This window comes from Castor canadensis, chromosome 19 (assembly GCF_047511655.1).
Source record: "Castor canadensis chromosome 19, mCasCan1.hap1v2, whole genome shotgun sequence".
Lineage (NCBI taxonomy): Eukaryota > Metazoa > Chordata > Mammalia > Rodentia > Castoridae > Castor > Castor canadensis.
In genome coordinates, this window is record NC_133404.1 from 7,399,724 (window position 1) to 7,427,447 (window position 27,724).

Here is a 27,724-nt window from a genome sequence, read left to right on the forward strand (position 1 = left end):
AGTAAGACAAGAATCAAAATGTGTTCACACTGGATTTAACTGTAATTAGGTTGTTGGTAACTTTGAAGAGGTTGGCTGCAGTGTTGGTAGAAGTGAAAGCCAGTTTGCTTTGTAAAGGAGAAAAAAAAAGAGAGGTGATACAGTAGAGCTGGTGTGTATGGATGTTATTTTCAAGAAGTTTAGCTAAAAGGGTGCAGAGAGGATGGTAACTAACCTCTATAATTCTGCCCTTTGGAAGTATGCTGTCTCATGCAGACCAGTCAGCTTTATGAGGGTGTGCGGCTGGTATGCAGAACAGTTTTTACATTTTACTGTTTGAAACTACATCTAGTTTGTAGTCAGATAAATTCTCTAAAAGCATGCTGGGATGTACATGTTAGATATCCTTATATGTGCTCAGATAAGTAAGTTATCAATGATACCCAAACTGTTGCTTTTTAGGTTTTGATTATTTTGAGAAAACTTTCATTTAGTCACTGAGCATTCATTGAGTGCCAGCTGTGTGCCAGGCCACTAAGTTTACAGTGGAAAGCAAGACAGACCTCACATCTACCCTCCTGGTACAAATAGACTGGAAAAGACAGACATTGAGCACATTGTCTTAAGTGTGGTCAGTGTTCTAGGAAGGATGACTAGGGTTTTGGGGACGCATACAGTAAGGGGGAGGGTTAATCTTGTTGGGGTCTGGAGAAAAGTCTAAAAAAGGGAACTTTGTAAACTAAGGTCCTTTAAGCCATCCTTATTGCCTGGTAAGTTAATGGTAAGGGTCAAGGATTTTTTCGTTTCTTTTTCTTTCAGTACTGGGGATGAATCCAGGACTTCGTGCATCAAGCGCTCGGCCACTTGAGCTATGCTCACAGCGCTCTTTCCCCTCCACCTCCCGCTTTTTTTTGTAATGGGGCTTAAACTCAGGGCTCATGCCTACTAGGCATGTGCTCTACCACTTGAGTCCCAGCATTGGCCTAGTCCTTTTTGCTTTCATTACCTTTGAGGTAGGGTCTAGAGTTTATGTCTGGCTGGCCTGGACTGGAATTCTATTTATGTTTCCCACATAGCCGGGATGACAGGCTTGTACCATTGTGCCTGCTTTTTTTCGGTTGAGGTGGGGGTCTCTCCAGCTGTTTGCCTGGGCTAGCCTCTCTGCCTCCTGAATAGCCAGGATTATTGCCATAAGCCACTGTGCCTGTTCTTTGCCATCTTCCTGCCTCCTCCAGAGTAGCTGGAATTAAAAATGTCATTTCCAGGCTGGCAGAGTGGCTCAAATTATAAGAGCACCTGTCTAGCAAGTTTGAGGCCCTGAGTTCAAACCCCAGTGCCGCCAAAAAAAAAAGTCATTTCATTTTTTGAGTTTTGTCTCTCTTAAATCGATTTATCATGGTTTTGATTTTGTTCATGTCATATGTGGATTTTGTTTTGTTTTTGTTGCTTTGAGACTGGCTGGCCTCAAATTTGTGATCCTCTTGCCTCAGCCTTCCAAAGTGCTATATATGTTTCTATTAGGTACGTATTTTGCTTTTTAATATGGTATTATTCTGGGGTTGAAGTAGAAAAGAAATGACAACATCAGTCACATTAGTTCGATTGTTCAAAATTAACAAGTTAAAAGTCCATGTGGGTTCTGCCTAAGGTAATGTGGAACACATCGACGGAGCCCTGCAAAGCGGGACACAACACACACAATGTTGTCTTAGGAGTAACTGGGCACAGTATAAGAAGTAAAATCTGCAGCCCCCTGGCTTCAGTTCCCAGCACTGACCAGCTTCGGGGCTCCCCCAGGATCAGCTTTGATCTTCCACAGAACTCTGACTCAGCTTCTCCCATAGCCCTTGATCCCTGAATTCCCAGGATCACTGCCCCCAGTAAGCTTCCTGCACGCACCCAGACACAAAAGATTTAAATGTAAGGTGCAACAAGTGTTCCTAAGCACCCACTATATGCTGTGAGTTAATTTCTTACCTTTGCGTCTATGTTTGTACTCGTTGTGCCCGTTGTTGGGAAAATTGAAAAAATTAAGAAACTGTTAATTCCAGTTATTTTCTGTGCTTCTGATGAGCAGTGAATGAGAATAGCTGACTTAGGCTCTTAAGATTATTTTTTATAGTCCAATTATGAATAAAATTGTTTAAAGGATATTTTAAAGGAACAGGAAGTTTGATTCTTCCCCATCACTGGGGCTTGAACCCAGGGACTTTTGGTGCTAAACAGGCACTCTACCACTTGAGTCATGGCCCCTAGCCCTTTTGTTTCTATTTTGTTTCTGAGATAGGGTCTCACCAACTTTGCCCTGTGCTGGCCTTGAACTTGTGATCCTCCTGCTTCTGCCTCCTGAGTACCTGGGATTATAGGCGTGTACCACCATGCCTGGTTTAACAAAGTTTTTTAAAAGTAGACTGTATTTCTTAGAGCAGTTTTAGATTCATAGCAAAATCTAACCAAAGTACACAGAGAGAGTTCACATAGAGTCCCTGCTCTACACGCCCACTAACTGCCCCCACTGTCAACAAACAGCACCAGATTTGTACATTTGTTACAATTGGTGAACCTAATTGATTTCAGTATTGCTCAAAGTTTGCATTAGGGTTCATTCTTAGTGTTTTGCCTTCTGTGGATTTGGACAAATGTATAATGACATGTGTCTCCCATTATAGTATCATACAAAATAGTTTCACTGTCCTAAAAATCCTCTGTGCTCTTCCTTTTCATCCCTCTGTCCCCCAATCCCTTACAATCACAAATCTTTTTACCATTTTCATAACTTTGCCTTTTCTGAATGTCATATAGTTGAAATCAAATAGTATGTAGTCTTTTCATACTGATTTCTTTCACTTAGTAATATGCACTAAAGGTTCTTCTGTGTCTTTTCATGGCTTCATAGCTCATTTCTTTTTACTGCTGAATGATATTGTTGAATGTATCGCAGTTTACTTTTCACCTACGGGATATCTTAGTTGCTTCTAAGTTTTGGCAATTATAAATAAAGCTGCAGTGGATACCTGGGTTTAGATTTTTATGTGGACATGTAGTCCGCATTTTCAGTTCATGGGGACAAATCCTGAGGAGTGTATTTGCTGGATTGTGTGACAAGAGTGTATCTAGTTTTCCAAAGTGGCTGTGCCACTTCACACTCCCTCCAATAGTGAGCAAGAGTCCTATTGTTCCTCTTACTTAGCAGCAGTCGGTATTGTCAGTGTTTTGGATTTTTTTTCCCCAGTCCTGAGGGCTTGAACTCATAGTTTAGAGTTTTACTATTCTAATAGGCGTGTAGAAGTGTCTTCTCATTGTTTCCACCTACAATTCCTAACGAGCATCTTTTCCTATGATTATTGGCCAACTGTGTGTCTTCCTCTTTGAGGTGTCTGTTCAGCTGCACCATTACCACCACCACCCAGTTTATGAATCACTCTCACATAGTTGGGAAATTAAGCCATGGAAGTCAGAAGGGAATAGGGAATATGTTCAAACATTGCTGAAAACAAGTAAAGCTTAAAAAATGCTGCTGATATTAGTGAGAGCAAAAGCCAGATGCAAGTAATTGGGATGTGAATGAGAGCAGAGGAATTAGGGCAGTAGTGGAGTGGAGTGTGAAATGGCGGCTTTTTAATATTGGGGTTCTTTGAAACCAGGAGAACCTCGAGCATGTTGACGTGTTGATGGGAAGAAACCAGGGGTAAGGGAGAGACTGGAGACATGATAGCACTGAGTGAGGATTGCAGAAAAGCCTCTGGGAAGATCTGAGAGAATGGCACTTGGAGTCTGGATGAAGAGGTCAGACCCGGGAGGAAGGAAGGGCCTATGGCAGCTTCTATTGTGACAGCTCAGGGCTAGGAGTTTCCATGCTGAGGGTCAGGATGGAAGAAGTAGGAAGTGAAGCTCTCTTTTGTGGGGGTGTTGGCAGTTTGGGTAACATCAGGAGAGGATATTTGAAATGGTTGCTATGTCAGGTGAAAGTGTCAGCAAGGAAGTCACAGTAGCATTGCTAGGCAGTTTTGAGGGCTCATGTAAGGCTGGTGACCAAGAATCTGTGATTTGCATTGGCCTGTATTAATTTTAAGTAGCAAGAGTTTTGAAGAGATTGAGATTCTTTTCTGAGCAATTACCTTATGGAGTATTTCTGTATTTATCTACAAAGTTTAAGAATATTTGTTAGGCATCTGTGGCTCGTGGCTGTAATCCTAGCATTTGGTAGGCTAAGATCAGGAAGATAGAGGTTCAGGAGGATTGAGGTTCGAGGCCAACCCTAGGCAAATAGTTTGCGAGACCCCATCTTCAAAATAGCCAAAGCAAAATGGACTGGAGATGGCTGAAGCAGTAAAGTAAAAGTGCCTGTTTTGCAAGCACAGTGTCCTGAGTTCAAAACCTGTCCTACCAAAAAACCCAACACAAAACAAAAACCAAAAAAACGTATTTTCTTCCAATAATTGTAGTTAAAAGAGTGTTTTAAAATATGGGTAGGTCATAAGATTTTTTTTTTTTTTGGTTTAAAAAGCCTTTGTGGTAATGGACTTGGTACTTTTTTTTTTTTTTTTTGGTAGTACTGAGGAATTGGGTCTTGATTTTTGCAGACCTACTTGGACCTTGATCCTCCTATTTATACTTGCTGACAGAGGCACACCACTATGCCCAGCTTTTTTCCATTGAGATGGGGTCTTGCAAACTTTTTTGCCTGGGCTGTCCTGGAACTGCAGTGCTCCTAATCTGTCTTTCAAATAACCAGGGTTACAGACTTGAGCCATTTGGGTCTGGACTTGGTACTTTTTGACTCCATATCAGTCTGTACTACTTTTCTTCTTAACATGGAATTCTGAAACTTTTAGAGCTGGAAAAGAGGTCTATGAGAGCATGTTTTTCCTTTCTTTTTCACCAGTGATTTTTTTTTATTTTAATTTTAATTTTTTGAGGAACATACTTGCCAAGTGAAATCTGACAAGGTTCTTTATTTATAGCTATAAACTGTGGTACTTTGAAGTGAGCTGGAAGAACCCAAACTGTGGAGTCAGACTGCCTGAACTTAGAGTAACCTAACTTCAGTTTCTCATCTTAAAGTTGGGGTAATAGTGCGTACTTCCCAGGGCTTTTATGACTTAAATAAGATACTACCTATAAAATAAAACAGCATAGTACAGTGCTCTATAAATGTTAGTTTGTTTAAGCTAGTTAAAGCAAAATCGAGGGTTACGTTGCAGCAGCCCTGTTTGCCGGGTCCCCACCTTATTCATTCAGTGTGGTGGCTCTTGTGTATGCCTTCCTGGAGCCTCTATCCAGGGTAGTTTGAAAACTTAGGATCTAGTTCATCCTCCGCAATTTGCATGTGAGGAAACTAAGCTCCAGAATGAGGAATAACATTCTAAAGCTTGCTCGGGCCCCACACTACCATTCCTGCTGCGTTAAGCCACACATCCACGCTTAGACCTGTAGCTTCTCTGTAGGCGAGATCTGAGAAATAGAAAGAGCCCTGAATTTGAAGGAAGCTGGGTATTTTAATAATGATAAGGAGTCAGCTGATAAAATAATGTGCCCTTATAATTTACGTAGTGCATAGTGAAAATTGATCAGATAGATGAACTGAGTGGGTTTTTAAATATTTTTTGTTGTTGTTAATTACTGCTATAAATCTAAACGATCTCTTAAGTTTACACAATCTCCCCTGGAAGTTCTAAAAGAACTTGACAGTTTTTTAGGAGAACTATCCAATTTATTTTATAATAGAACTATAATTTTCAGCAAATGTGGGCCTTCTGCCACCAAATCTTAGATTTGTTCTTCAAATGCTGATGGAAATCTCATAATTTTTATGGTAAATGATATGTGAAACATCAAAGATATAGTGTCTGATACACTTTAGCAATAATTGTTACTGGCAATTCTTAGGAAATATTTAAATAATAAATTATGCCTTGGTTCTTTTTTTAAAAAATTCATTAGCATATATTAGTTGTAGGGGATTCATTGTGGCATTTACATACGTGCTTACAATGTGTCTTAATTAGATTCACTCCCTCCATCAGCCTCCCTCATCGCCCCTCCTCCCTATGCCTTTCTTAATTACAAAGCCCTTTACATGACAGTGTGTTCTTCTGATTAAAAAACAGAACACATCATATAGTTAATTCTACACGTAGATATTGGAAAAGTAGCATTGTATTAGATTCTGGGGATGTAAAAATGAACAGGAATGGTTTTTGCTTTCTGAGAGCTTTCATTCTCTCCAAGGAATTTGAATTCTGAATTACTGCAGGTTTTCGAAGAACAGTTTGTATAGGTCGTTATCAAAAGCCTTAAATGTATTCCTACTTCTGGATATGGCATTTCTAGGAATTTGTCATACGAAAAGAATCTTAAGATGTATATAAAGATTTCTAACTTTAACTTGAACTACTTTCTAACTGGAAATTTTTAATTTTTTCCCCCGTTTTTGGGTGTTTTCTTTTTTGTCTTTGTTTTATTGTGGGAATTTTTTATTCGTAAAATAGAAAAATATTATGTAGCCAGGTACTTGATTTAACTACAGCAAAAATCTCATTTTCTGCTGGGCATGGTAATCCCAGCACTTGAGGGCCTAAGGCAGGAGATTGCTGGTTGGAGGCCAGCTGGGCTACATAGTGGGACCCTGTTACCAAAAAAAAAAAAAAAAAAGTCTCATTTTCTCCTCTTTACTTGCTCCCTTTGAATTTAAACAACAGGGAGGGAAAAGAAGTGTCATCCACTGATACCACAGTGCAGTGATTGCTTCCTCCAGCACAACCTGCTGTGTTTTCCTCTTCCCCTCTCCCACCTTAAGAGCAGTGTGGCCCTGGAAGGTTCCTGTGTCTGGAAGGCAAGCCCTGGGGTTGTTGGTCCGCACCCCCCAGCCTGCCTCCCCTTTCTGGTCTTTCCTCACCAGGAGGAATTCTTACTGTTAAGGTTTTAGTGCAAAGATTTAGTTTTAAGAGCATTGTCTTCTCTGTATTATTTTTTAAAAATAAAAAATTGGAACTAGCCCAAATGTCTAAAGAAATTGGTTGAAAGTATACTGTACTAATAAAAGTAAACAGTAGAGATCTTTTTTTCGGGGGGAGAAGTACTGGAGTTTGAGCTCAGGGCCTCACTTGCTAGGCAGGCACTCTTACTGCTTGAGCCACTCCTCCAGTTCTAAAAGTAAAGAATATTACAATTTAGCAGCTGATATTTATAATATAGTAAATGAGAAAAAAAAGCATGATTTGTAAAAACTGCATATTAGTTTCCATACCTGGCTTCCCTTCATTCATACTCTCCTTATAAGTTCATTCATTACTGTCCTTGTATGTTTCTAGCTGGGGGTAAATTTCATTTCTTCATTCCAATTCCAGAGCTGAAAAGTTTTGCCACATTAAACCTTACAATCATGCCATTTGATCCTCCGTGCCTCTGTTTCTCACTTTCAGTGCCATTTTCCACAGAGATGGTTCCAGATTTTTCTTCTTTCTGTAGCTGTGGTGGAGCTTTTCATGCGGCAGGAACACCTACTCTCCCTTTCCTTCACTTGACTGTACATCGTGAAAACACATTCTATCCTCCAGTTGTTTATACCTGAACAAGTCTTTGAGCACAGGGACTATTCTTTTTGTTTGTTTGTTTTTTGCGGCACTGGGGCTTGAACTCAGGACCTACACCTTGAACTACTACACCAGCTCCCCACCCCCCCTTTTTGTGATGGGTCACCGGAACTATTTGCCTGGGCTGGCTTCAAACCGCCATCCTCCTGATCTCTGCCTCCTGAGTAGCTAGGCTTACAGGCGTGAGTCACTGGTGCCCAGCAGGGACCATTCTTGTTTATCTTTGTGTTCCTGGTGTTTGAAATTATTCCAGGTGGTGTCTTGATAGTCAGCACTACGTAGGGCTAGATATTGGTTGGCTCCAAATACTGTCTACAAGCTTCTTTTTTTTTAATTCACAAGCATATTTGAGCAACTGAAACTCTGGCAGAATTACTGTTTAGTGTTACACTTAAAAAGAGACTTCCACTGTTAGTTATTTTGGCATTGAATACTTTTTGCTCAAAGTAATAGGAATCGACTTTAGTAAATGATTTCAATCCCATCATTTCTGAATATATTTACACTTAAAAAGAGATTTCCATTGTTAGTTATTTTGGCATTGAATACTTTTTGCTCAAAGTAATAGGAATCGACTTTAGTAAATGATTTCAATCCCATCATTTCTGGATATACTGTACTCCTCAGTAAGTCCAGTTTGTCACTGAACATATTGGTAGAATTTGACCAGTTTATAGTTTGGTACTTAATAAATTATGTCTAAGAATTTTAAATTTAGGTATGTATAAAAGTTACTCATTGGACATAGTGGAAAAATTGTTTTGAAATAAAGTTTTTTCTTCAAACAGCATAGAACTAATTTGCATTTCATTTTTTATTATGTAAGAATATTAATATAATGAATGACACAAATAGCCTGATTTGCTTTTGCACAAGTATTTTATAATAGAACTGAGTATAATAGTACTGAGATTTGAACTCAGGCCTCACACTTGGTAGGCAGGCGCTCTACCACTTGAGCCAGGCGTTCAGCTCTTTTATGTATTGTGTATTTTCAAGATAGGCTCTGTAAAGGCTAGCTTTAAACTGCGATTCTCCTATTCTCTGCTTCCCAAGTAGCTAGGATTACAGGCGTGAGTCACCAGCGCCTGGCTAGGACAGTTTTCTTTAAAGCACATAAACTTAACAATTAGTGTAAAAAAGCCCTGTGATAATAGTCTTTTCATTTTCCTTAAATTTTTCTTTCTCTTTGTAGGCCTCATTACTCCGGTTTCAGAGTACTCTGGTCATAGCTGAGCATGCAAATGATTCCCTAACGCCCATCACTCTAAATACCATCACTGCAGCGAAACGTCTTGGAGGTGAAGTGTCCTGCTTAGTAGCTGGAACCAAATGTGACAAGGTGAGAAATTTTTAAGGTCAACCATAGCAAATATAATCTTCATCAAGAGACAGGGAAAGATGGCAACAGAGAATTATGCTGAGTGCTGTAACCCAAACTGGGTTGTAATCCTCATTAGATGGCCAGCATCACAACCATTACTATGTGTGAGAAAGGAACTAAAAGAGTTGCTCACTAAGCATTTTGTCTTTTGAGATGAGGTAGAATACTTGATTTAGTTCTCCTGGCACTATGACGTGCCATCAGGTACCAAGGAGAGTGATAATGCTTGAGTCCCCTTCGAGGTTAATAGCTGATCTCTTTTTGTATTGATGAATATACTTGCTAATTGCTTCTAATTCCTGCAAGTGGTAAATATGCACAAAGTATCATGGATGTTGCTTTTTAATTGGTAGAAGAATTAAAATGTAAGTACTATTCTTTCCAAATTGTTTTTGTCATTGTTGTTAAGGAAGATAGTGACAGCTTTGGAAACTAACCCCTGTGACAGGTGCTATAGCGTGGTTTGCAGGGTCTGTGCACTAGGCTCCCTGTATATGAGTACTTCAGTTATACCTGCACAGGTCAAGCCACCAGTTCCCCCTCATACCCTGTGGCAGTTGCTAACTGTAAGCTGGGCTTGAGCCTCACAGAGGAATAAACCTAGAGAGAGTTATGTTTCTTTTTAGAGGATTTTCCTTCTTACTAAATTATTATTGCAGGTTGAGAATGCTAGTGTAACTTCTCTCTAATTCCTTACACAAAATTGGCATTAAAAAATATTCTAGCAGGTTTAAGGTTAATTATGTGGATTTCTTTACCTAAATTATACAGTTGATATTAACCACGATATCTGATGATGTGGTTAAACTATCTTTTTTGTTTTCTCAGTTTTCAGATATATGTAAATTTTGGATTTTTTTGTTTGCTGTGATTTTATTTATTTTATTTATTTAGTCATACTGGTACTTGAACTCAGGGCCTTCACCTTGAGCCACTCCACCAGCCCTATTTTTGTGAAGGGTTTTTCGAGATAGGGTCTCGTGAACTCTTTGCCCAGGCTGGCTTGGGACCTCAGTCCTCCTGATCTCTGCCTCCTGAGTAGCTAGGGTTATAGGCGTGAGCCACAAGCACCCGGCCTTGCTGGGATTTTAAGTAATTCTCATATTACTTTAAAATACTTGAAATGATGTCTATTCATTTACAGTCGTTTTCCTTCATGTTTTTATCTTCAAGAAAAGCAGTATCTGCTAAAGCTCTAGGTAGAGTTCAGCTTTATGGTCTTTTCTTTAGCTATTCATCATAAACGGAAAGGGATTCTTCTGGGTAGTGCTCCAAGCTTTTGTCAGTAAAAGAAAGTTTCAGTGGGGGAAACTTCTGTCCTGTTCCATATCTTAGGTCGATATACAACTACTTTGGAATTAACTGGGCTGACCAAGTTTCTTAATTGGAATTTCTTTTTAAAGTTAGAAAAGCTAAAGACAGATTCATCCATAATAAAGGGCTTCTGTGCGCAAAGTGTGCTCGTGAACACTTGGCTCATCAGAGTATTTGCCTAAATTCAGTACCCAATACCAATAAAAAAAATATGCTTGATTGACATCTTTCTGATAGATGGCTAATTGGAAACTTGTCTTTCAATCACAGGTGGCAGAAGATCTCTGTAAAGTAGCGGGTGTAGCAAAAGTTCTGGTTGCTCAGCATGATGTGTACAAAGGCCTCCTTCCAGGTGAGGCTTTCCAGTGGAAAAAAATGTAGTGTCTAAGTTCCCATGAATATGTAAATATGAAAATATTATGAAATGTGCCTTATCAGATGTGTTTAATTCTCAGAGGAACTGACACCATTGGTTTTGGAAACTCAGAAGCAGTTCAATTACACACACATCTGCGTTGGAGCATCTGCCTTTGGAAAGGTGAGAAGATTGAGAATGTGGAATCTGACCTCACTACTCAAAAGGGCTAGAGTTCATCGGGCTGAAAATGAACAGCAGGCTTTTGTTTCGATGGCCAATCCTGATTTATCTGTTAATGGGGTATTTTTGCTAAAATTTATGTTAAAATTCCATTTCCAGATTTTCAGATTTTGTCACATGATAAGTCTTTGTTCTTTCAAGATTTTTGTCATAATTTATTAAAATGCCACTTTCAGTTTTTCAAACTTTGCCTTGGAAAAAACTACTTACTGTTAAATCAGATTCTAGGTTTGCAGTTTACTTGGAGGCAGATAGATATATAGAAAGGCCAGTTCTGTCTGTGTGGGAGATTTAGGAAGGGCTGTGTGGTGGTCAGAGTGTCCTTAGAATGAAGACAGCTGCAGTCTGATCCCATGCATTGTGACATGTCTGAAGAAACAATGTGCTGTCAGATGGGTAATGGTCTGCATAAAGTTAACACAGATGGAGGAAAGGAGGGACTGGGAGTGTAGCTCAATGCTAGAGTGTTTGTTTGCCTAGCATGCGTGAGGCCAGGGGTTCAATCTCCAGTACTGCCAAACAAACAAACGAACAAACAAACAAAACAAACAATCAAAGGCAGAGAGTCCAGAGTGGGCCCAAGAAAATGAATTTGTCAGTGGATCTTTTTTATTCTCTCTGGCATTGCTCTCTCTTTTATTCCATTCTTATTAAGCTGTAGTTTTTGGTCTTTATTTTTACTTTAAAGAAACAGTAAGTGTGCACAAAATTCATTCTTATTAGAAAGGATGCGTATAGTACAGCAGTATGAAGAGCAGGGTGTGAAAGTCCCACCTGATTCCCAACTCACCCTTCCTTATTCAGGAGAACAGCTTTTAGCGATCGTACTTTCTTTTTTAGACCTGTTTCTATGGATTTTAAAATTATACATGTACAAATACATTTTTCTTCAAAAATGGTATAGTAGAGCACATTGTTTTGTGATTAGCAGTGCATTAAGAGTATGTCTTCAAAATATTAGTTCATAATGTATCTGTCTCTTTTGTATTACTGTATCACAATCCATAGTAGCCAAGGACAGTTAAGTTGTTTCTAATTGTTTGCATTTATAACAAGGAAGGACAGGAATGTGAAACAGGTCATGTTAAGGGAAGGGCACCAGTGGAGGGGAGGGTAAATGAGGAGAGTGAAGGAGGGTGAATACATGTGAATATGGAACACTGAAAACTTGTCAAAGTCACCTTAAGAAGGGGAATAGGGTAGGAGGAAGAATAATAGAGGGGATGAACCAAACTGGGGTATAATACATATATATGAAAATGTCACAATGAAACCCTCTAATATAGCTATCATATACTAATAAAAATGTTTTTTAAAAAATTAAGGACAGGAAGGCAAAACAGTTCCTGACTGGGGGTGAGTATCAGAGGGAGGAAGGAAGGCATAAGGAAAGGATGAGGGAGGGAGAATATGGTGGATGTATTTTGTATTCATGTATGAAAATACAAGATTGAAACCTGTTGGAATTGTTCTAAGATGGGAGAAAGGGAGCCGAGGGAGAAGGATGGAAGGGGTGAATCAACTTAAGATATATTGTAAACACGTATGTGAACGTTAGAGTGTATCCCCCCATGCAACTATTGTATGCTAATACAAATTTTTGAAAGGGAAAAATTATAGCAGTAGATGTTTGTAAAACCTTTTGTTTACCATGTTAGGATTGTATTTAATGGCATTTTCCCCAAATCTTTTCTTTTCTATGAGATCTTAAATTCTTCTAATTTGTTGTGGTTTTCTTTTTCTGTAGTAGTAGGTATTGAACCCAGGGCTTCATGATTTCAAGACAAGCATTCTACCACCACTGTGGATAGCAAAACTAAACTACCAGCCAGTAGCTCTTTCTCATGGCTGATAGAGGATTACTGTTAAAGTAGGTAATGATAAACTAAACATTAGAAAACCTTTCCTTTTGGAACTGTAGTAGGAAGGAAATTGAATTAGGCTGTCAATACCTGTTAACATCAGTTTATAGGGAACCACTTAGTAGATACGGGACAGGAACGCGAGAAATAAAAGAAACAAACCCCTCAACCCTCAGGAGTATTAGTGTGAGCTAATCTGTGTAATTATACATGCATGTGGGAGGATGCAGAACAAAGGAGTAATTACAGAATAATTCTGGGAGAATTTTCAGAGAACAGAGAGGGTTGAGGTGGAACAGGAGAGGAGCCTTAGTAATGTTCTATTGGAGCAAACTTGCTAGACGAGATATCATGTACCAAGTTCAGGAGGTGCCATGGAGTGAACTTTTCGTAGAAATCGGTGTAGAACTCAGCTTTTCTATTAGTGAAGAAAAAAGCAGCACTTCACTTTTTAAATTAGAGTACATTATCTAAAGGAACTTTAGTCCAGAAGGAATGGAAATTCAGTCTTCGGTTATGGAGCCCTAGAGTCATAGAGCTTTAACCACGGTGTGGAGGTTCTTTCCCCCTCTTTATGTGATGTAGAAGAGACTTGGGGAAAGTGTGGCTTTCCCAAGGATCCTGGCTAGTGAGAACAGAGTTGCAGAGTTGTGTCTGTTCCAGAGATGTTGTGTGCATATGCAGGTTAAACTTGTATTTTTGTTGCTCTTTTTATACATAATACATAGGTTAGTTTTTTTTTGTTGTTTTTTTTTTATGGTACTGGGGTTTTGAATTGAGGGCCTCATGCTTGCTAGGTGAGCACTCTTCCACTTGAGCCATGTCCACAGTCCTTTTGCTTTTAGTTTTTTTTTTTTTCAGATAGGGTCTTATGCTTTTCACTGGAAAATTGATAGCAATTTTCCTACCTCCACCTCCTAAGTAGCTGGTATTACAGGCATGTACCACAATGCTGGGCATAGTTTTGATCTTTTTAATGCAATGTCAACATTAACAGAAGGTGAAAGGTCTGCTGAAATTTTTTTTCATATCCATTTATATATGTATCTATATATCTGTCTATATATGTCTGTATATATGTGTATGTATGTATGTATTTCAGAATTTTACTACTCTAATAAATTTTTTCTTTTTTTTGCATTTTGGCACTAGAGTTTGAATTCATGGCCTCATTCTTGCTAGACAGGCACTCTTATCACTTGAACCACTCTGCCAGCCCTGTTTTGTGAAGGGTTTTTCGAGATAGGGTCTCAAACTAGTTGCCTAGGGCTGGCTTTGTACCTCGATCCTCTTGATCTCTGCCTCCTGAGTAGCTAGGATTATAGGCATGAGCCACTGGCACCTGGCCTTTTCTTATCTAAATTCAGTGATCCATAATTGTCACACTTTGTAACTGATATTTATTAAAGCAACATATGGAATTAAGATGCCGCCTTATTACTGTAAAGTTCATAAAACTCTAATGTAGTTAAAGTAATGGTAGGCATTCACTTTCAGAGACTGCCCAGAAAGTTGTATGTCCAAGGATGCATGTGAAATATAAAATATTTGAATTAAAATTTCTACAGAATATGCATTTAGAAGATGCCAATGCTGATAGTTTATGGCCATCCATCAATATGCCCATGTGTAAACTCAGTGCTCATTTTGCCTTCAGAACCTTTTGCCCAGAATAGCAGCCAAACTTGATGTTGCCCCAATTTCTGACATCATTGCGATCAAGTCATCTGACACATTTGTGAGAACTATTTATGCAGGTGAGTTCCCAAGGAAGATAATTAATCAACATGTTACATTTTAGTAAGGAGTACAAATAAATCTTGAAGATTGGGTTTTAAAACATGCCATAGAATTGCTTTCAATAGATCATCTTAAAGGTTTCTAAGAAAAACCTTGATGTAGCTACTGGACCATGATATGACTTTCTCTCTGATACATCCTGAGCTTTCCTTCCTGGGCTTTCAGTTTGTGGAGTGAAATTTTTCCAGTGGTCAATAAGAATTAGATTCACTATTCAGTATTTTTTTTTGTAAGTGGCACCTGGAAAAGCAAGAAGTTTTGTTTTTTTTTTTTTTTAAATAGTATTTTCAATGTTCTTTGCTTCTCCTCCACTTCTATGTGCATTAAAAAAATTCATTTCAGTGTCTCTTTAGCTGATTGATCTTTTCTAAGCACACTGGTCCCTGGTGGGGTCGGAGAAGGCAGTGAACTCTTTGTTCTTTCTGATTAAAGTTGTATGTTTCAGTGTAAGTGGTCGATTTTCAAATCAGAACTTTCATCTTCAGAACGTTTGAGAGGAAATATTTGGTCATAGTTTAGGACACTCCTAATGGGATTGTTAATCTATAAACAATGTCTCAAATCCTTTTAAAATCTTGGCACATCTAAACTTGTTCTTTATGTCGTGCTGAGTTTTCATGTATATCCTCCTTTATTATGTGGAGTAGCTGTAGTCTTACTAAGGTGTTGCAGTTCATAGTTCTAAGTTACCAGTTGCATTGTTTTTGGAGAAAAAGCTTTAAGGGGAGTGGCTATCTCTTCCAGCTTCTCATTTCCAGGCATGTCAGCACCTGTTGTTTTTTCTTTCTTTTTGAACTCAAGGCCTACACCTTGAGCCACTCCACCAACCCTTTTTGTATTAGGTATTTTTAAAATAGGGTTTCAAGGTCTATTTGCCCAGGCTGGCTTTGAACTGTGATCCTGCTGATCTCTGTCTCCTGAGTAACAAGGATTACAGACGTGAGCCGCTGGCACCCAGCACCTGTCTTGTTTTTAAAGATATTCAGAGTTGTACAATATCCACTGATACATCTTCACTGTATGGTCCTCTTTTTCCTGTACTTAGTACAGGTAGAAAACAACTGGTCTATAGTTATTCTTGCCTGGTCTTTGTTAAGTAATTCTGAGCCGGGGGAAAAATACTTGTGTCATTGCCTTTCATTGTTGCTTTTAAAAAATAAATTGTGTTTCAGGAAATGCTTTATGTACAGTGAAATGTGATGAGAAAGTGAAGGTGTTTTCTGTCCGAGGAACATCTTTTGAAGCTGCAGCAACAAGTGGAGGTAGTGCCAGTTCAGAAAAGGGTGAGTGTTCACTTGGAGCTTTTTGATTGGTTGTTGTTGCTTCTTACTTTTTAGTTCATGGATATATTAAATAAGAGATGATTTTTGGTTGAACTTGTAGTGCAGAGTGTTTGAAAGTTCAATCTGGATGATATTCTCAAGGTTATTACAAAATTAAGAGATAACCTTTGGTACTAGGATAGTTGCTTCGGATAGGATAGTCTACTCAAGAGAGCAGAAGAGCAGATCAGATTATGATTCATCTGTTAGGTTGATGTTAGGACTTTTTACCCTCATCACTATTTTCCACTATAATAAATATTTGAGTCATTCAATATAATGGAAAAATGTAACCATGATAAATATACAGAGGGGTTGTATTTTTGCATATGTAGCATCTTATTTGAATCCTGAAGAGAGAGGGTTGTCCTGGCTTTTTAGATTCCAAGAGAATTAAATTACTTTTCAAAAGTCATATAGCTAATGAGGCAAAGGGTAGAATCTTGTCTCCCTAGTCTTTCCATACTCAAAGAAAATGAAATTAGAGCACAGAAATGTCACATAGCTAATAAACTTACATTTCTTGAAATTATGTATTTGTGTTTCTCTTAAAAATAATTACCATTATGGAACTTGAAATTGTAGTCATTGCTTTATTACATGTATCAATGTACACAGCATCAAGTACTTCACCAGTGGGAATATCAGAGTGGCTGGACCAGAAATTAACAAAAAGTGATCGACCAGAGCTAACTGGTGCCAAAGTGGTGGTATCTGGTGGTAAGCAGAATGTTATTAAAAGATGATATAAACTGTGTAGTACTTTGATTTCTTTAAAGGACCATAGATTTTCGTGTTTGTTTATTTGTTTTTTGTTTTGGTGGGGCTGAGGATTAAACCCAGGACCTTGTACATAGTAGAAAAGCACTCTGTCAGAGCATGTCCAGCCTGGAGCACAGACTTGTTATTCTTTCCAAATAGAAGAAGTCGGGAAATTACAAGTACTGTTCTCATTTATGAGTACAATACACAATTTGGGCTTTCTGGTGCACACCTGTGTGACGGGCACCAGGGGGAGCATGTGCCGACCTCACCACCATTGCCTTGCCAGTGTCTATGTGCAGTGTGATTGGCTCTTACCATAGGGAAAACTGGTTGGCGTCTCATGCCATCTAGTGTATAATACTCCCCAAACCCTTCTTTATTTCAAAGACTTCAAGGATTGTCTAGATCTCTGTGGACAACTGAATGTTTCTTCACAATTAATACCAAAGCTGTTAATATGGTATAAGACTTGCTTTTTTTCGTGTATTGTACTCCTTATTTTGAAAGAAAACCTTTTTATAGTTTGCTAGTGACTTTTTGAAAAAATAAAGACTGCTATGATTTAAAAATATTTCCAGACTAAACATGAAACAAAGTAGTTAAATCTTCCAGACAGCCTTCTATTGCAAGTGGTGTGGAGAAGAAGTAATTTAATATTTTGAAATGTATTTGACTCATTTGTTCACTTATTTTTACAGGAATGCATATTGAATGTCTATTCTATGATAGGCCTGTTGCAAAGTCCTGGAGAAACAAGAGAAAAGGCAGAATGCTCTTGCTTTCAAGGAGTTGAAAGTCTAGTAGGATGACTTCCGTTCAGAGAATAGTTGTCAAGCACTATATATCAGACTTTGCTAAACACTGCTGATAGAGCAGTGACCCGATAGCTATGGATCTGCAATTAAAGAGTTTTCATTCTAGTGGGAAAAACTGATATTAACGACTACACTATTGCTTAACTAGTTAATTAATTACAGTAGCATTGATTTCTTTGAAGACTATTGAATGTCATAGGAGAAGTCTGAAAAAGTTTTATACAGGAGGTAGTATATGTAATATGGCAGTTGTGTAATAGGAAAATCCACTCAGGTGCACAAAATGGCAAAATTTTTATAGAATGGAGTTGATATTTACTTTTTTCCCTTTTTTTAAAAATAAGGTCGGGGTTTGAAGAGTGGAGATAATTTTAAGTTGTTATACGACCTGGCAGATGAACTGCACGCTGCAGGTAAAGTTATTTTCATCAGTAGGGAGGAAATAGTTTTCATTATTTCATTTATGCATAAGTCATTCCCAGCTGCAAGTTACTTTGCTTTCTGTACTTCTCAGTTTTTCTTTTATTTATTGTTTAACTTTTTATTAATGTGTATGAATTGTACAAAATAATGTGTTTCCTTATGACATTGTCATACATGTGTATAACATGCTTAGATCACATGCACCCCCACCATTACCATGTCTTAATACTCCTTCTACCCTTCCTTTCTTCTTCCTTATCTGCAATACTCCCCCTCCTATTTTCGTATCTTTATTATTTTTTAAATCTGGATTTTTACATATGAGAGAAAACGTAATATTTTTCTTTCTGAGTCTGGCTTACAAATTTTAATATATATGTGACATGGTTACATTTATTTATTTTTCATTTTTGAAATACTGAAATGTCAGACTAATTGCCTACTTCAGAGTCAGGAATAACTGTTTTCCCTTTTTTTGTGGTCTGGTATAAATCTCTCATACAAGAAATACATTTAAAGTTATAATTATTTATGGGAAAGATAGAACCTATTATTAAAAGTGCATCAATAAGAATGGAATGTTTTTTTGAAAAATAAAAAAAAACTAAAATATTTGATTAGCTTTTAATTACACCATTACTACACTGAGATATCTGTTTTTACCAAAAACGAGAAAACCCCAAAACCAAAAACAATCCTGTCCCCTTTCATTTAAAAAATTTTGTATATAAGCCAGGTGCTGACTCACATCTGTAATCCTAGGTACTTTGGAAGCTGAGATCAAGGCCTCACTGCTTGAGGCCAGCTAGGCAAAAACACTAATGAAACCCCATCTCAACCCACATCTGTGTACCACACCATGTACCTATCATCCCAAGCTCTGTGGAGGCTGAGATTGGTAGGATCATAGTTTTAGACAGCCTGGGCAAAAAAAGTTTTTGAGACCCTATCTCAATGGAAAAAAACCTGAGTATAGTGGCTCATGCCTGTCATCCCAATGGCTGCAAGAAGCTTAAAATAGGTGGATCTAGGTCAAGGCTGGCCTGGAAAAAACAGTGAGATCCTGTTTTCAAAATAATCAGAGCAAAAAGACTGGAGACGTGGCTCAAGTGGTAACGTGCCTGACTAGACAGCAGGAAATGAGTTTAAACCCTATTATTGTCAAAAACCCCTAAGAATTTTGTGTTTAACTTTTCTAGGGCTTTCTTGTGCTTTCCATTAGATGACATATACACCCATAGAAGTAATAGTTGTTTTTTCTGAGTAGAGGCTTAGTGTTCACTCTATAATCAGTTTGGTGCTTGAGGAAATTTATTTCATTCATTCATGTTTTTTGTTTTGTTTTGTTTGGTGGCAGTACTGGGGTTTGAACTCTGGGCATCATGTTTGCTAGGCAGGCACTCTAACACTTGAGCCATTCTGCCAGCCCACATTCATTCTTTAATTGAACAATATTTATCAAGTGTTTTCCATATGGCAGGCATTAGTAGGTACTAAGAAAATAACAGTGAACAAATAAATAAAAAATGTCTCCCCATTTGTTTGCATAAAACAGACCTTGGGTCAGTTTTTTTTCTGGCTGTTATAATGAATTACCACAACATAGTGACTAAGACAGTAGTTATTCTTTCATAGTTCTGAAGGCTAGATGCTTGTTGAAATTGAGATGTTGGCAGGGCCTTGCTGCCTCACAGGCTCTGTTACTTTTTCTGGGGGAGATAATCTGCTTTTTTCCAGCTCCTGGTGGCTGCCATTCTGTTTCTTTTCTTGTGGCCCCATCACTCCAGTCTCTGCCTCTGTAGTCACATCACCTTCTCTGTGCATCTGCATCAAATTTCCCTCCTCATCCCTTGTATAAGTATGCATGTAATGATATTTTGGACCCGCGTAGATAATGCAGGGTCAGCTCCCTAGCCCAAAGTCCTTAATTTACCATCATATCTGTTGATACATAGTATTAACAGGTTCTGGGGATTAGAAAGTGATTGTCTTTGGAGTGGCCATCTTTCTGTCTGCCACAGGTACTAAACACAACAAATTAATAAATAGTATAGAATGTTAGAGGGTGACAAATGTCCTGGACACTAATAGAACAAAGAAAGGAGGAGAAGGATGTGTACTGGAGAGGGAGGATTGCAGTGTAACATAACATGGTCAGAGTAATTCTCCGAGAAGGAGACATCTGAACAGAGGCCTGAAGTAAGTGAGGAAACAAGCCATGAGGAGATCTGAGAGAGAATGGTTAGACAAAGGGACGATTACTGTGCAGAGAGCCTGCCTGAGGTAGAAAACATGTCTGGCCTGTTTGGTGAATAGCAGGAGACCAGGTTGAGATGGAAAGTGCAAAAGCAGAAAGTAGTAGGAGATAAGATTGGGAGGTGACAGTAGGACCAGATCACACGAGGCTTCACAGTCCATTATAAGCGAGTTGTTTTTCTCTGAGTGAAATGGGGAACTACAGGAAGGTTTGTGCAGAGGAGTGACACGATCTGATAGACTTTAAAAGCATCACATTGGCTACAGTTTTGAGAGTAAGGTTGTTGGCAGGTAAGTGTAGTATCAGGGAGATGTACCTAGAAAGTGAGAGATGCTAGAAGTTTGGACCAGAATAGTAGCAGTGAATGTGAGGAGAGACATGAGGCTAGCTTGGGGATACATATTTGGAGGTAGAACCTTCAGGATTTCCTGACAGGCAAGATTTGGATTATGAGAGAACAGGTTTGTCCTGGAAACTGGTAAGATGCAGTTACAGTTAGCTGAGCTGGGCAAGACCATGAGTGGAGCAGTTTCCAGGGAGAGCTCAGGAGTTCAGTTTTGGGCATATTGAGTTTGAGATGTCAACAAGACATGCATGCAGAGATGTAGTTAATGACTTGTTGTACGAACATGGAGCTCATTGGAGAAGCCCAGCTGGCCTCAGCTTGTCTAGTATAGGGATTACAGGAGTGCACCACCACATCCAGTTTTATTATTTTTATTTTATTTTACTTTTTTGGTGGTACTAGGGTCTCATGCTTTGCAGGCATGTGCTCCACCACTTGAGTTACTCTGCCAGCTACACCCAGTTTTAGATGGTATTTAAAGCCACGAGACTGCATGAAATCATCAACGGAGTGAGTTCAGATAAAAAAGAGATTCCAGGACTAAGCCACAGGCCCTACAAGATTAAAAGTTAAGAGACAAGAAGAGAAAGAGGACCAAAAGTGGAATGGTAAGAAAGATAGGAAAATCAGAATAGTGACTATGTAACTATGTTTTGAAACCCAAGTGAAGTGTTTCACTGGAGAAAGAGTGATCAGCTATATCAAATGCTGCTTAGGAATGAAAATGGACTATTGGATTTAAAAGTCATTGGTGACTCTGAGCAGTTTCAGTGGAATATTGGAGGCAAAGCCTGATTAGAATGGGTGTAAAAGGATGATCTCAGGTAGTGGCTACCTGGCTGCGTTCACTTTATGACAAGCCATTGAGTAACAGAAATAGACTGAGAGGACTGGAATTAGAGACAATGGATGTAGACAGCTCTTCCGAGGAAGTTTGCTCTATAGAGGAGCAGAGATAAGAACTGTAACTAGAAGGAAGTGTGGCGAACAGCAAGACTTTAAAAGATGTGACAGATGTTAGCATGCTTGTATGCAGATGGGAATGCTCAAGTAGCCAGGGCGGAGAATTGTGAGCAGTATCCTTGAGTGGATGAGAGAGAATGTAGACACAGCTCTCTGTGTGGTGGGTAGATGTGTTAGTTGAAGCATGTGAAAATTCTCTTTTGATTGTTTCAATTTTCAGTGAATAGGAAATGAAGTCCTTAGCAGAGTGAGGATGTTAGAGAGGCACAGGAAGTTGGAAGTGAGAAGAAAAGGTATGAAATTATTTATTTTTATATAAATTTAGGGAAGAGTGGGATAATGAACAAACTAGGGAAATTTAACTTGAATGCCAGGAAGCATCAAGGCCTGTTTATTTAAAATGATACTTGGTTAACACAACTAGGTATTTTGTTTGTCTTCAGTCATGCTGAACTATAGGAGGAGAGGTAAGTAAAAAGCTGAGATTGCTTAATTATACATGGAGGTTTTCCCAAGTGTGATGATGTAAGAAGGGGGCAAGAATTTGAAAGCATATGTAAAAGAGAGAGTAGAATGATCAGTCTTTGACTTTCAGGTGGGCACAGAAAGAAGAGAAGACTCAGGGGAGAGAGACAGTGAATAGACTTGAAGATTACAGTGGGGTTAAGGGGTGGTTGCAGTTGGGCACTGTCAGGAGTTAGCTGAGAATAGGAGGCTGGATGTTGGAAATCAGAGAAGTAATGGTAAAATAAAAATCTATTTTTTCTTATTCTTAATTGATCTAACAAGTAACAGTTCGAAACAGTAGTAACAACATGTAGGCAATTACTTATGGTTCTGTGTGTGTACTGTATGCTTATATAGTTTATGTATAAGTGAAGTGAATGACAGAAATGACAATAAGGAACAAAATGGAAGAATTAGAATTCTTGGATTATTACCTGGTACATGCACCACCTGAAGTGATCTAGTGTTGTTTGAAAGTGGACTTAGGAAGAAAACATTAATAAGTATGGTAGATATTTATCCAGATTTGTCAGCACTCGTTTTGAAAGTCAGTGGTCTAGATGCACCAATTAAAAAAGATAGAGATCGTCAGAGTGGATAAAGAAAACAAGACCCAATTATTTGTAGTCTCCAAGAAACTCTCTTTAAATATATCAGTACATATCTATTAAAAGTAAACAGGTCAGATATGTCATGTTAATACTAATCAAAAGAAGTTTCAGACAGAAACAACTTAACAGCAAGAAAAGTTTTCAGGGATAAGGGAGAGCATTACATACCTGGGTGCCAGTGGCTCACACCTGACATCCTAGCTACTTAGCTGAGATCAGGAGGATTGCAGTTCTAGGCCAGCCTGGGCAAATAGTTTGTGAGATCTCATCTCCAAAATAGCCAGAGCAGAATGGACTGGAGGTGTTGGCAGAAGTGGTAGACCTCCTGCTTTGCAGGCACCAAAGTCCTGAGTTCAAAACCCCAGTTCCATCAAAAAAAAAAAAAATAGGGGCATTAGTAGAGGAGTCATTTTTCAAAGAAGACAAAATAAACCTTAATGTGTATGCTCTTTAAAACAGAGTATCAAGATATATGAAGCAAAACTGGTAACTTGGTGTGGTGGCATGTGCCTTAGCTCTTCAGAGGCTGAGCAACGAGGATCACTTGCACTTAAGAGTTTGAGACCAGCTTGGACAACATAGGGTGACCATATCTCAAAAACAAACACAAAATACAAAAATATACAGTTGAAAAAATTGAAGGTAAAATAGATGAATCCAATATTATAGTTGGAGACTTCTATAGCTCTATCAGAAATGGTCAGAATGAACAGGGAAAATTAGTAAGAACTCAACAATACAAACACTCAACAGTGTATAATTGACATCTATAGACTTCATCCAACAACAGGAAACACACATTCTTCTCAAGCTCACATGGATCATTCCCCAAGGTAGATTACATTCTGGCTATACAATACACCTTAACACATTTAAAGGAACAGAAATAGCATAGTGTCTGCTCTCAGACATAACTGGATTTAAACTAGAGATCAATAACTGACATGGCTGGAAGATTCCAAAATACTTGGAGATTAAACTCTACACTTCTAATTAACATGAATAAATGAGATCTAAAGAGAGATTTTAAAATATTTTGAACATCAAAATAAAACATCAGAATTTGTATGATGCAGTGAAAGCAGTGTTTAGAGGGAAATTTATAGCAATTGAAGCATATATTAGAAGAAAGAATTACCTAAAATCATCTTAGCTTCTGCCTTAGGAAACTAGAGAAAGAAAAAAAAAAATTAAAGCAGAAAAAAAGAAACTGTAAATATTACAGCATAAGTCAGTGAAATTGAAAATAGGAAACCAATAAAGTCAGTCAGTGAAACCAAGACAAACTAGTGACCCAGAAGTCATTGAGAAATGCAGGTTGACCCCGGGGCTGGTAGGTGGCACAGCAGTAAGTGGGCAACATGACCCGATGACACAAGCTTCAAAGCTGAAGGATTTTAGGGTGGGAAGAGGAACTTTCCAAGAGTGGCAATGAGGAGCCCCACCTCAAGGCCCAGTGGTATGAAGACAGCCTCTGCTGGAGAGGGCTGTCAGGGGAGCTGGCATCGTCAGGGAACATGCAGGTTTTAGATAGGACAAAAAGAGATGGGGAATTTTGGTTTGCCAGTATTGGGCTCTGAGTTTGGAAACCACAATGTAAGTTGCAGAATGAGGAGGAATGGGAGATGGGTGCAGAAAGGGGAGCACACAGAGCATTAATGGAAGTAGTGTAGGGATGTGAAGGATAGCCTTGCAGTCAGGGTTCTTGTAGTCGTTGCTATAGGTGAAAGGCAGGAGTGCTCCTGGCTGACTCAAGTCGGTAGTGGTGGTGAGATTGTTTGTTGTGTTGTCTGCCTGCCTCTGTCCTCTCTAACTGGTGATGAAGAGGTCTCAGGCTCATTCTTTTTTTTTTTTCTTTTATTATTCATATGTGCATACAAGGCTTGGGTCATTTCTCCCACCTGCCCACCCCCTCCCTTACCACCCACTCTGCCCCCCCCGCCCCCCCCTGCCTCAATACCCAGCAGAAACTATTTTGCCCTTATTTCTAATTTTGTTGTAGAGAGAGTATAAGCAATAATAGGAAGGAACAAGGGGTTTTGCTGGTTGAGATAAGGATAGCTATACAGGGCATTGACTCACATTGATTTCCTGTGCGTGGGTGTTACCTTCTAGGTTAATTCTTTTTGATCTCACCTTTTCTCTAGTACCTGTTCCCCTTTTCCTGTTGGCCTCAGTTGCTTTAAGGTATCTGCTTTAGTTTCTCTGCATTAAGGGCAACAAATGCTAGCTAGTTTTTTAGGTGTCTTACCTATCCTCACCCCTCCCTTGTGTGCTCTCGCTTTTATCACGTGCTCATAGTCCAATCCCCTTGTTGTGTTTGCCCTTGATCTAATGTCCACATATGAGGGAGAACATACGATTTTTGGTCTTTTGGGCCAGGCTAACCTCACTCAGAATGATGTTCTCCAATTCCATCCATTTACCAGCGAATGATAACATTTCGTTCTTCTTCATGGCTGCATAAAATTCCATTGTGTATAGATACCACATTTTCTTAATCCATTCGTCAGTGGTGGGGCATCTTGGCTGTTTCCATAACTTGGCTATTGTGAATAGTGCCGCAATAAACATGGGTGTGCAGGTGCCTCTGGAGTAACAGTCTTTTGGGTATATCCCCAAGAGTGGTATTACTGGATCAAATGGTAGATCGATGTCTAGCTTTTTAAGTAGCCTCCAAATTTTTTTTTCCAGAGTGGTTGTACTAGTCTACATTCCCACCAACAGTGTAAGAGGGTTCCTTTTTCCCCACATCCTCGCCAACACCTGTTGTTGGTGGTGTTTCAGGCTCATTCTTGACTCTTTCTGGGGAAGGAATTGTTTTACTTCAAGAACAGGGCTCCTTATTGACACCTGATGAATAAGGATAGAAAATCAGTTAAATTTTTATTTATTGATTGACAGCAAATATTGATTAAACCTTTATCTTGTATTATATGTAACTTTCTTTATCTGGTCACAGAGCTAATAATATTACAGCACTTTTCCTCAAAAGTTACAAAGTTACTACATAAAGAACAAGCATTGTGTATGACAAGGTACATAGATTATTATGTGGGTTTTATGAATGTCTTTTTGATAAAACAAGCAGCATAATTCAGCCAATTTTAAAATTGTGGTTATAAATAGAAGGTATTTTCTTCAAAAATGCACAAATACCTAGTACTTAGAACTCTTAATCAGTGACAGACTTTTTTCAAAAGTAAGTCCTTTATACAATAAGTTTCTAGCTGTACTATATTAATGTCTTTGTTTATAATTATTAGTAAATATCTCACTTGCTGAATAATAGCGCTTGAAAAAAAATAACAATTTTTTTCCCCTTAGTTGGTGCTTCCCGTGCTGCTGTTGATGCTGGCTTTGTTCCCAATGACATGCAAGTTGGTCAGACAGGAAAAATAGTGGCCCCAGTAAGTATCGCAATAAAATATGCCATGCAGAATTCTAGGGGGACAAGCACCATGTGTATTTGTTGAACAATAATCTCAGTGATTTATATCTTACTCAGTGTTCCTAAGCAGTTAGCCTTTACAATGGTGAATGTGTCCTTCTTACAAGGTCTGTGGATTTCTTGGTCTCAATAAAATGCTTAGCAGTTCTTTAATTCAGAATTATTTCAAATTTTTGAAAGCAGTAGAACACTTCATCAAATGAAGTCATATCACAGTATCAAATATAAAACTTGTAAAATTAACACTTTGTGTGTGTGTATGTGAGCGTGTTTGAGTGTGTGTGTGTGTGTGTGTGTGTGTGTGTGTGTGTGTGTGTGTGTGGTGTTAGAAATTAATTCCAGGGCTTTGTGCATGCTAGGCAAGCTCTCTACCACTGAACTACATCTCTAGCTCATTATTTTATTATTAAGTTGATTTTGCAAATTCACACTGATAACATTTATTTGTTAATAAGTAAGAACAGCGAACCTATTTTTAATGAACACAGAATTTTGTGATGGGGAACTCTGAATGACAACTTTAGTCTTAAATCTTCTGAACACCAGTTTATTTCTGCATTTAGACAAAATGCAGAGTTTCAGAAAATTCTGATCTATATAGATAAGTAATACTGGCATATCCTTTTTAAATAATTTTTTTATTATATTATTGTTGTACAGGGGTACATCGTGACATTTACAAAAGTGCTTGCAATATATCTTACTTAAATTTATCTCTTCTGTCATTCTCTTACATTAAATTTCTGCAAACCTTAAAAAGGAAAAGTAGGAGCCAGGCACCAGTGGCTCACGCCTGTAAGCCTAGCTACTCAGAAGGCAGAGATCATGAAGATTGCAGTTCAAGGCCAGCCCAGGAAAAAGTGAGACCCTATGTCAAAAATACCCAACAGACAAAAGGGTTGGTGGAGTGGCAACTGGGAGGCCCTGAATTCAACCCCCAGTACCCACCTCCCAAGTGCTTCAAATCCAAGTCCCACCAAAAAAAAAAAAAAAAAAGGAAATTCTCGTTTCAAATCAAATCACTTAAAACATCTAATGGCTGTTCACATTTCTTAGGTAATAGAAGCTTTCAGTGAATGTTACTTTTAACCAGTTTAAACCTGTATTATAAGAGGAAACTATGTTTTTGTGTAATTCAGAACAAATGTGTTTGTCACTTTAGCAAAACTAGAATTAGTCATATCCATAAAAAAATTGTATCTTAGTGCCCAAATTTTTTAAGGCTTATCTTTGAAGTTTGTTTTGAAGTACCTGTTTGAGGCTTTTTCCCTTTTAAGATTGGATGGTCTTTTTTATCATCTCTTCTAGCAGTTATTTATAAAACCTGCATGCAAATTCTTTGTTGGGTGTGTACTATGAATATTTTTGCCAGGCTAGGGCTTCTCTGTTCATTTTTTTTTTTCTGATGAGCAGAAATGTTTAATATTGACAAAGTCCAGTGAAGCAATCTTTCTTCTTTTTGGGTTTTTCAGCTTATTTAAAGTCAGCTAAGATCTCAAACCTGAATTTAGGCTCTAAAACTATTCATAAATTAAGTCAGAACACCGTGTGACTGGCTTGTCACTACACCATGGTCTGATGACTGTAAAAGTGGATTTATGGAGCAGATGAGTTTGGGCTGTCTGTGGCACTTAATTAGGTGTGGCACACGTCATATTTTTTTTTTTGTGGAACTCTTGCTTGCCCAGTTTTACGTGTGTAGACATCTTCAGTCCTGAATTCATAAAAGGCC

At 38.5% G+C, this 27,724-nt stretch overlaps 1 protein-coding gene across 3 annotated transcripts in view; it reads left to right on the plus strand.

Moving 5' to 3' along the window:
- The window catches only part of Etfa (electron transfer flavoprotein subunit alpha), a 64,434-nt gene that overhangs the window by 4,271 nt on the left and 32,439 nt on the right, over positions 1–27,724 (plus strand). For all 3 annotated transcript variants that reach the window (XM_074061591.1, XM_074061592.1, XM_074061593.1), the window contains exons 2-9: positions 8,770–8,916; positions 10,543–10,624; positions 10,728–10,810; positions 14,390–14,489; positions 15,705–15,815; positions 16,473–16,574; positions 17,779–17,847; positions 25,869–25,951. In XM_074061591.1, the coding sequence (XP_073917692.1) occupies positions 8,770–8,916; positions 10,543–10,624; positions 10,728–10,810; positions 14,390–14,489; positions 15,705–15,815; positions 16,473–16,574; positions 17,779–17,847; positions 25,869–25,951 (777 nt within the window). The remainder of the gene's footprint in view (positions 1–8,769; positions 8,917–10,542; positions 10,625–10,727; positions 10,811–14,389; positions 14,490–15,704; positions 15,816–16,472; positions 16,575–17,778; positions 17,848–25,868; positions 25,952–27,724) is intronic.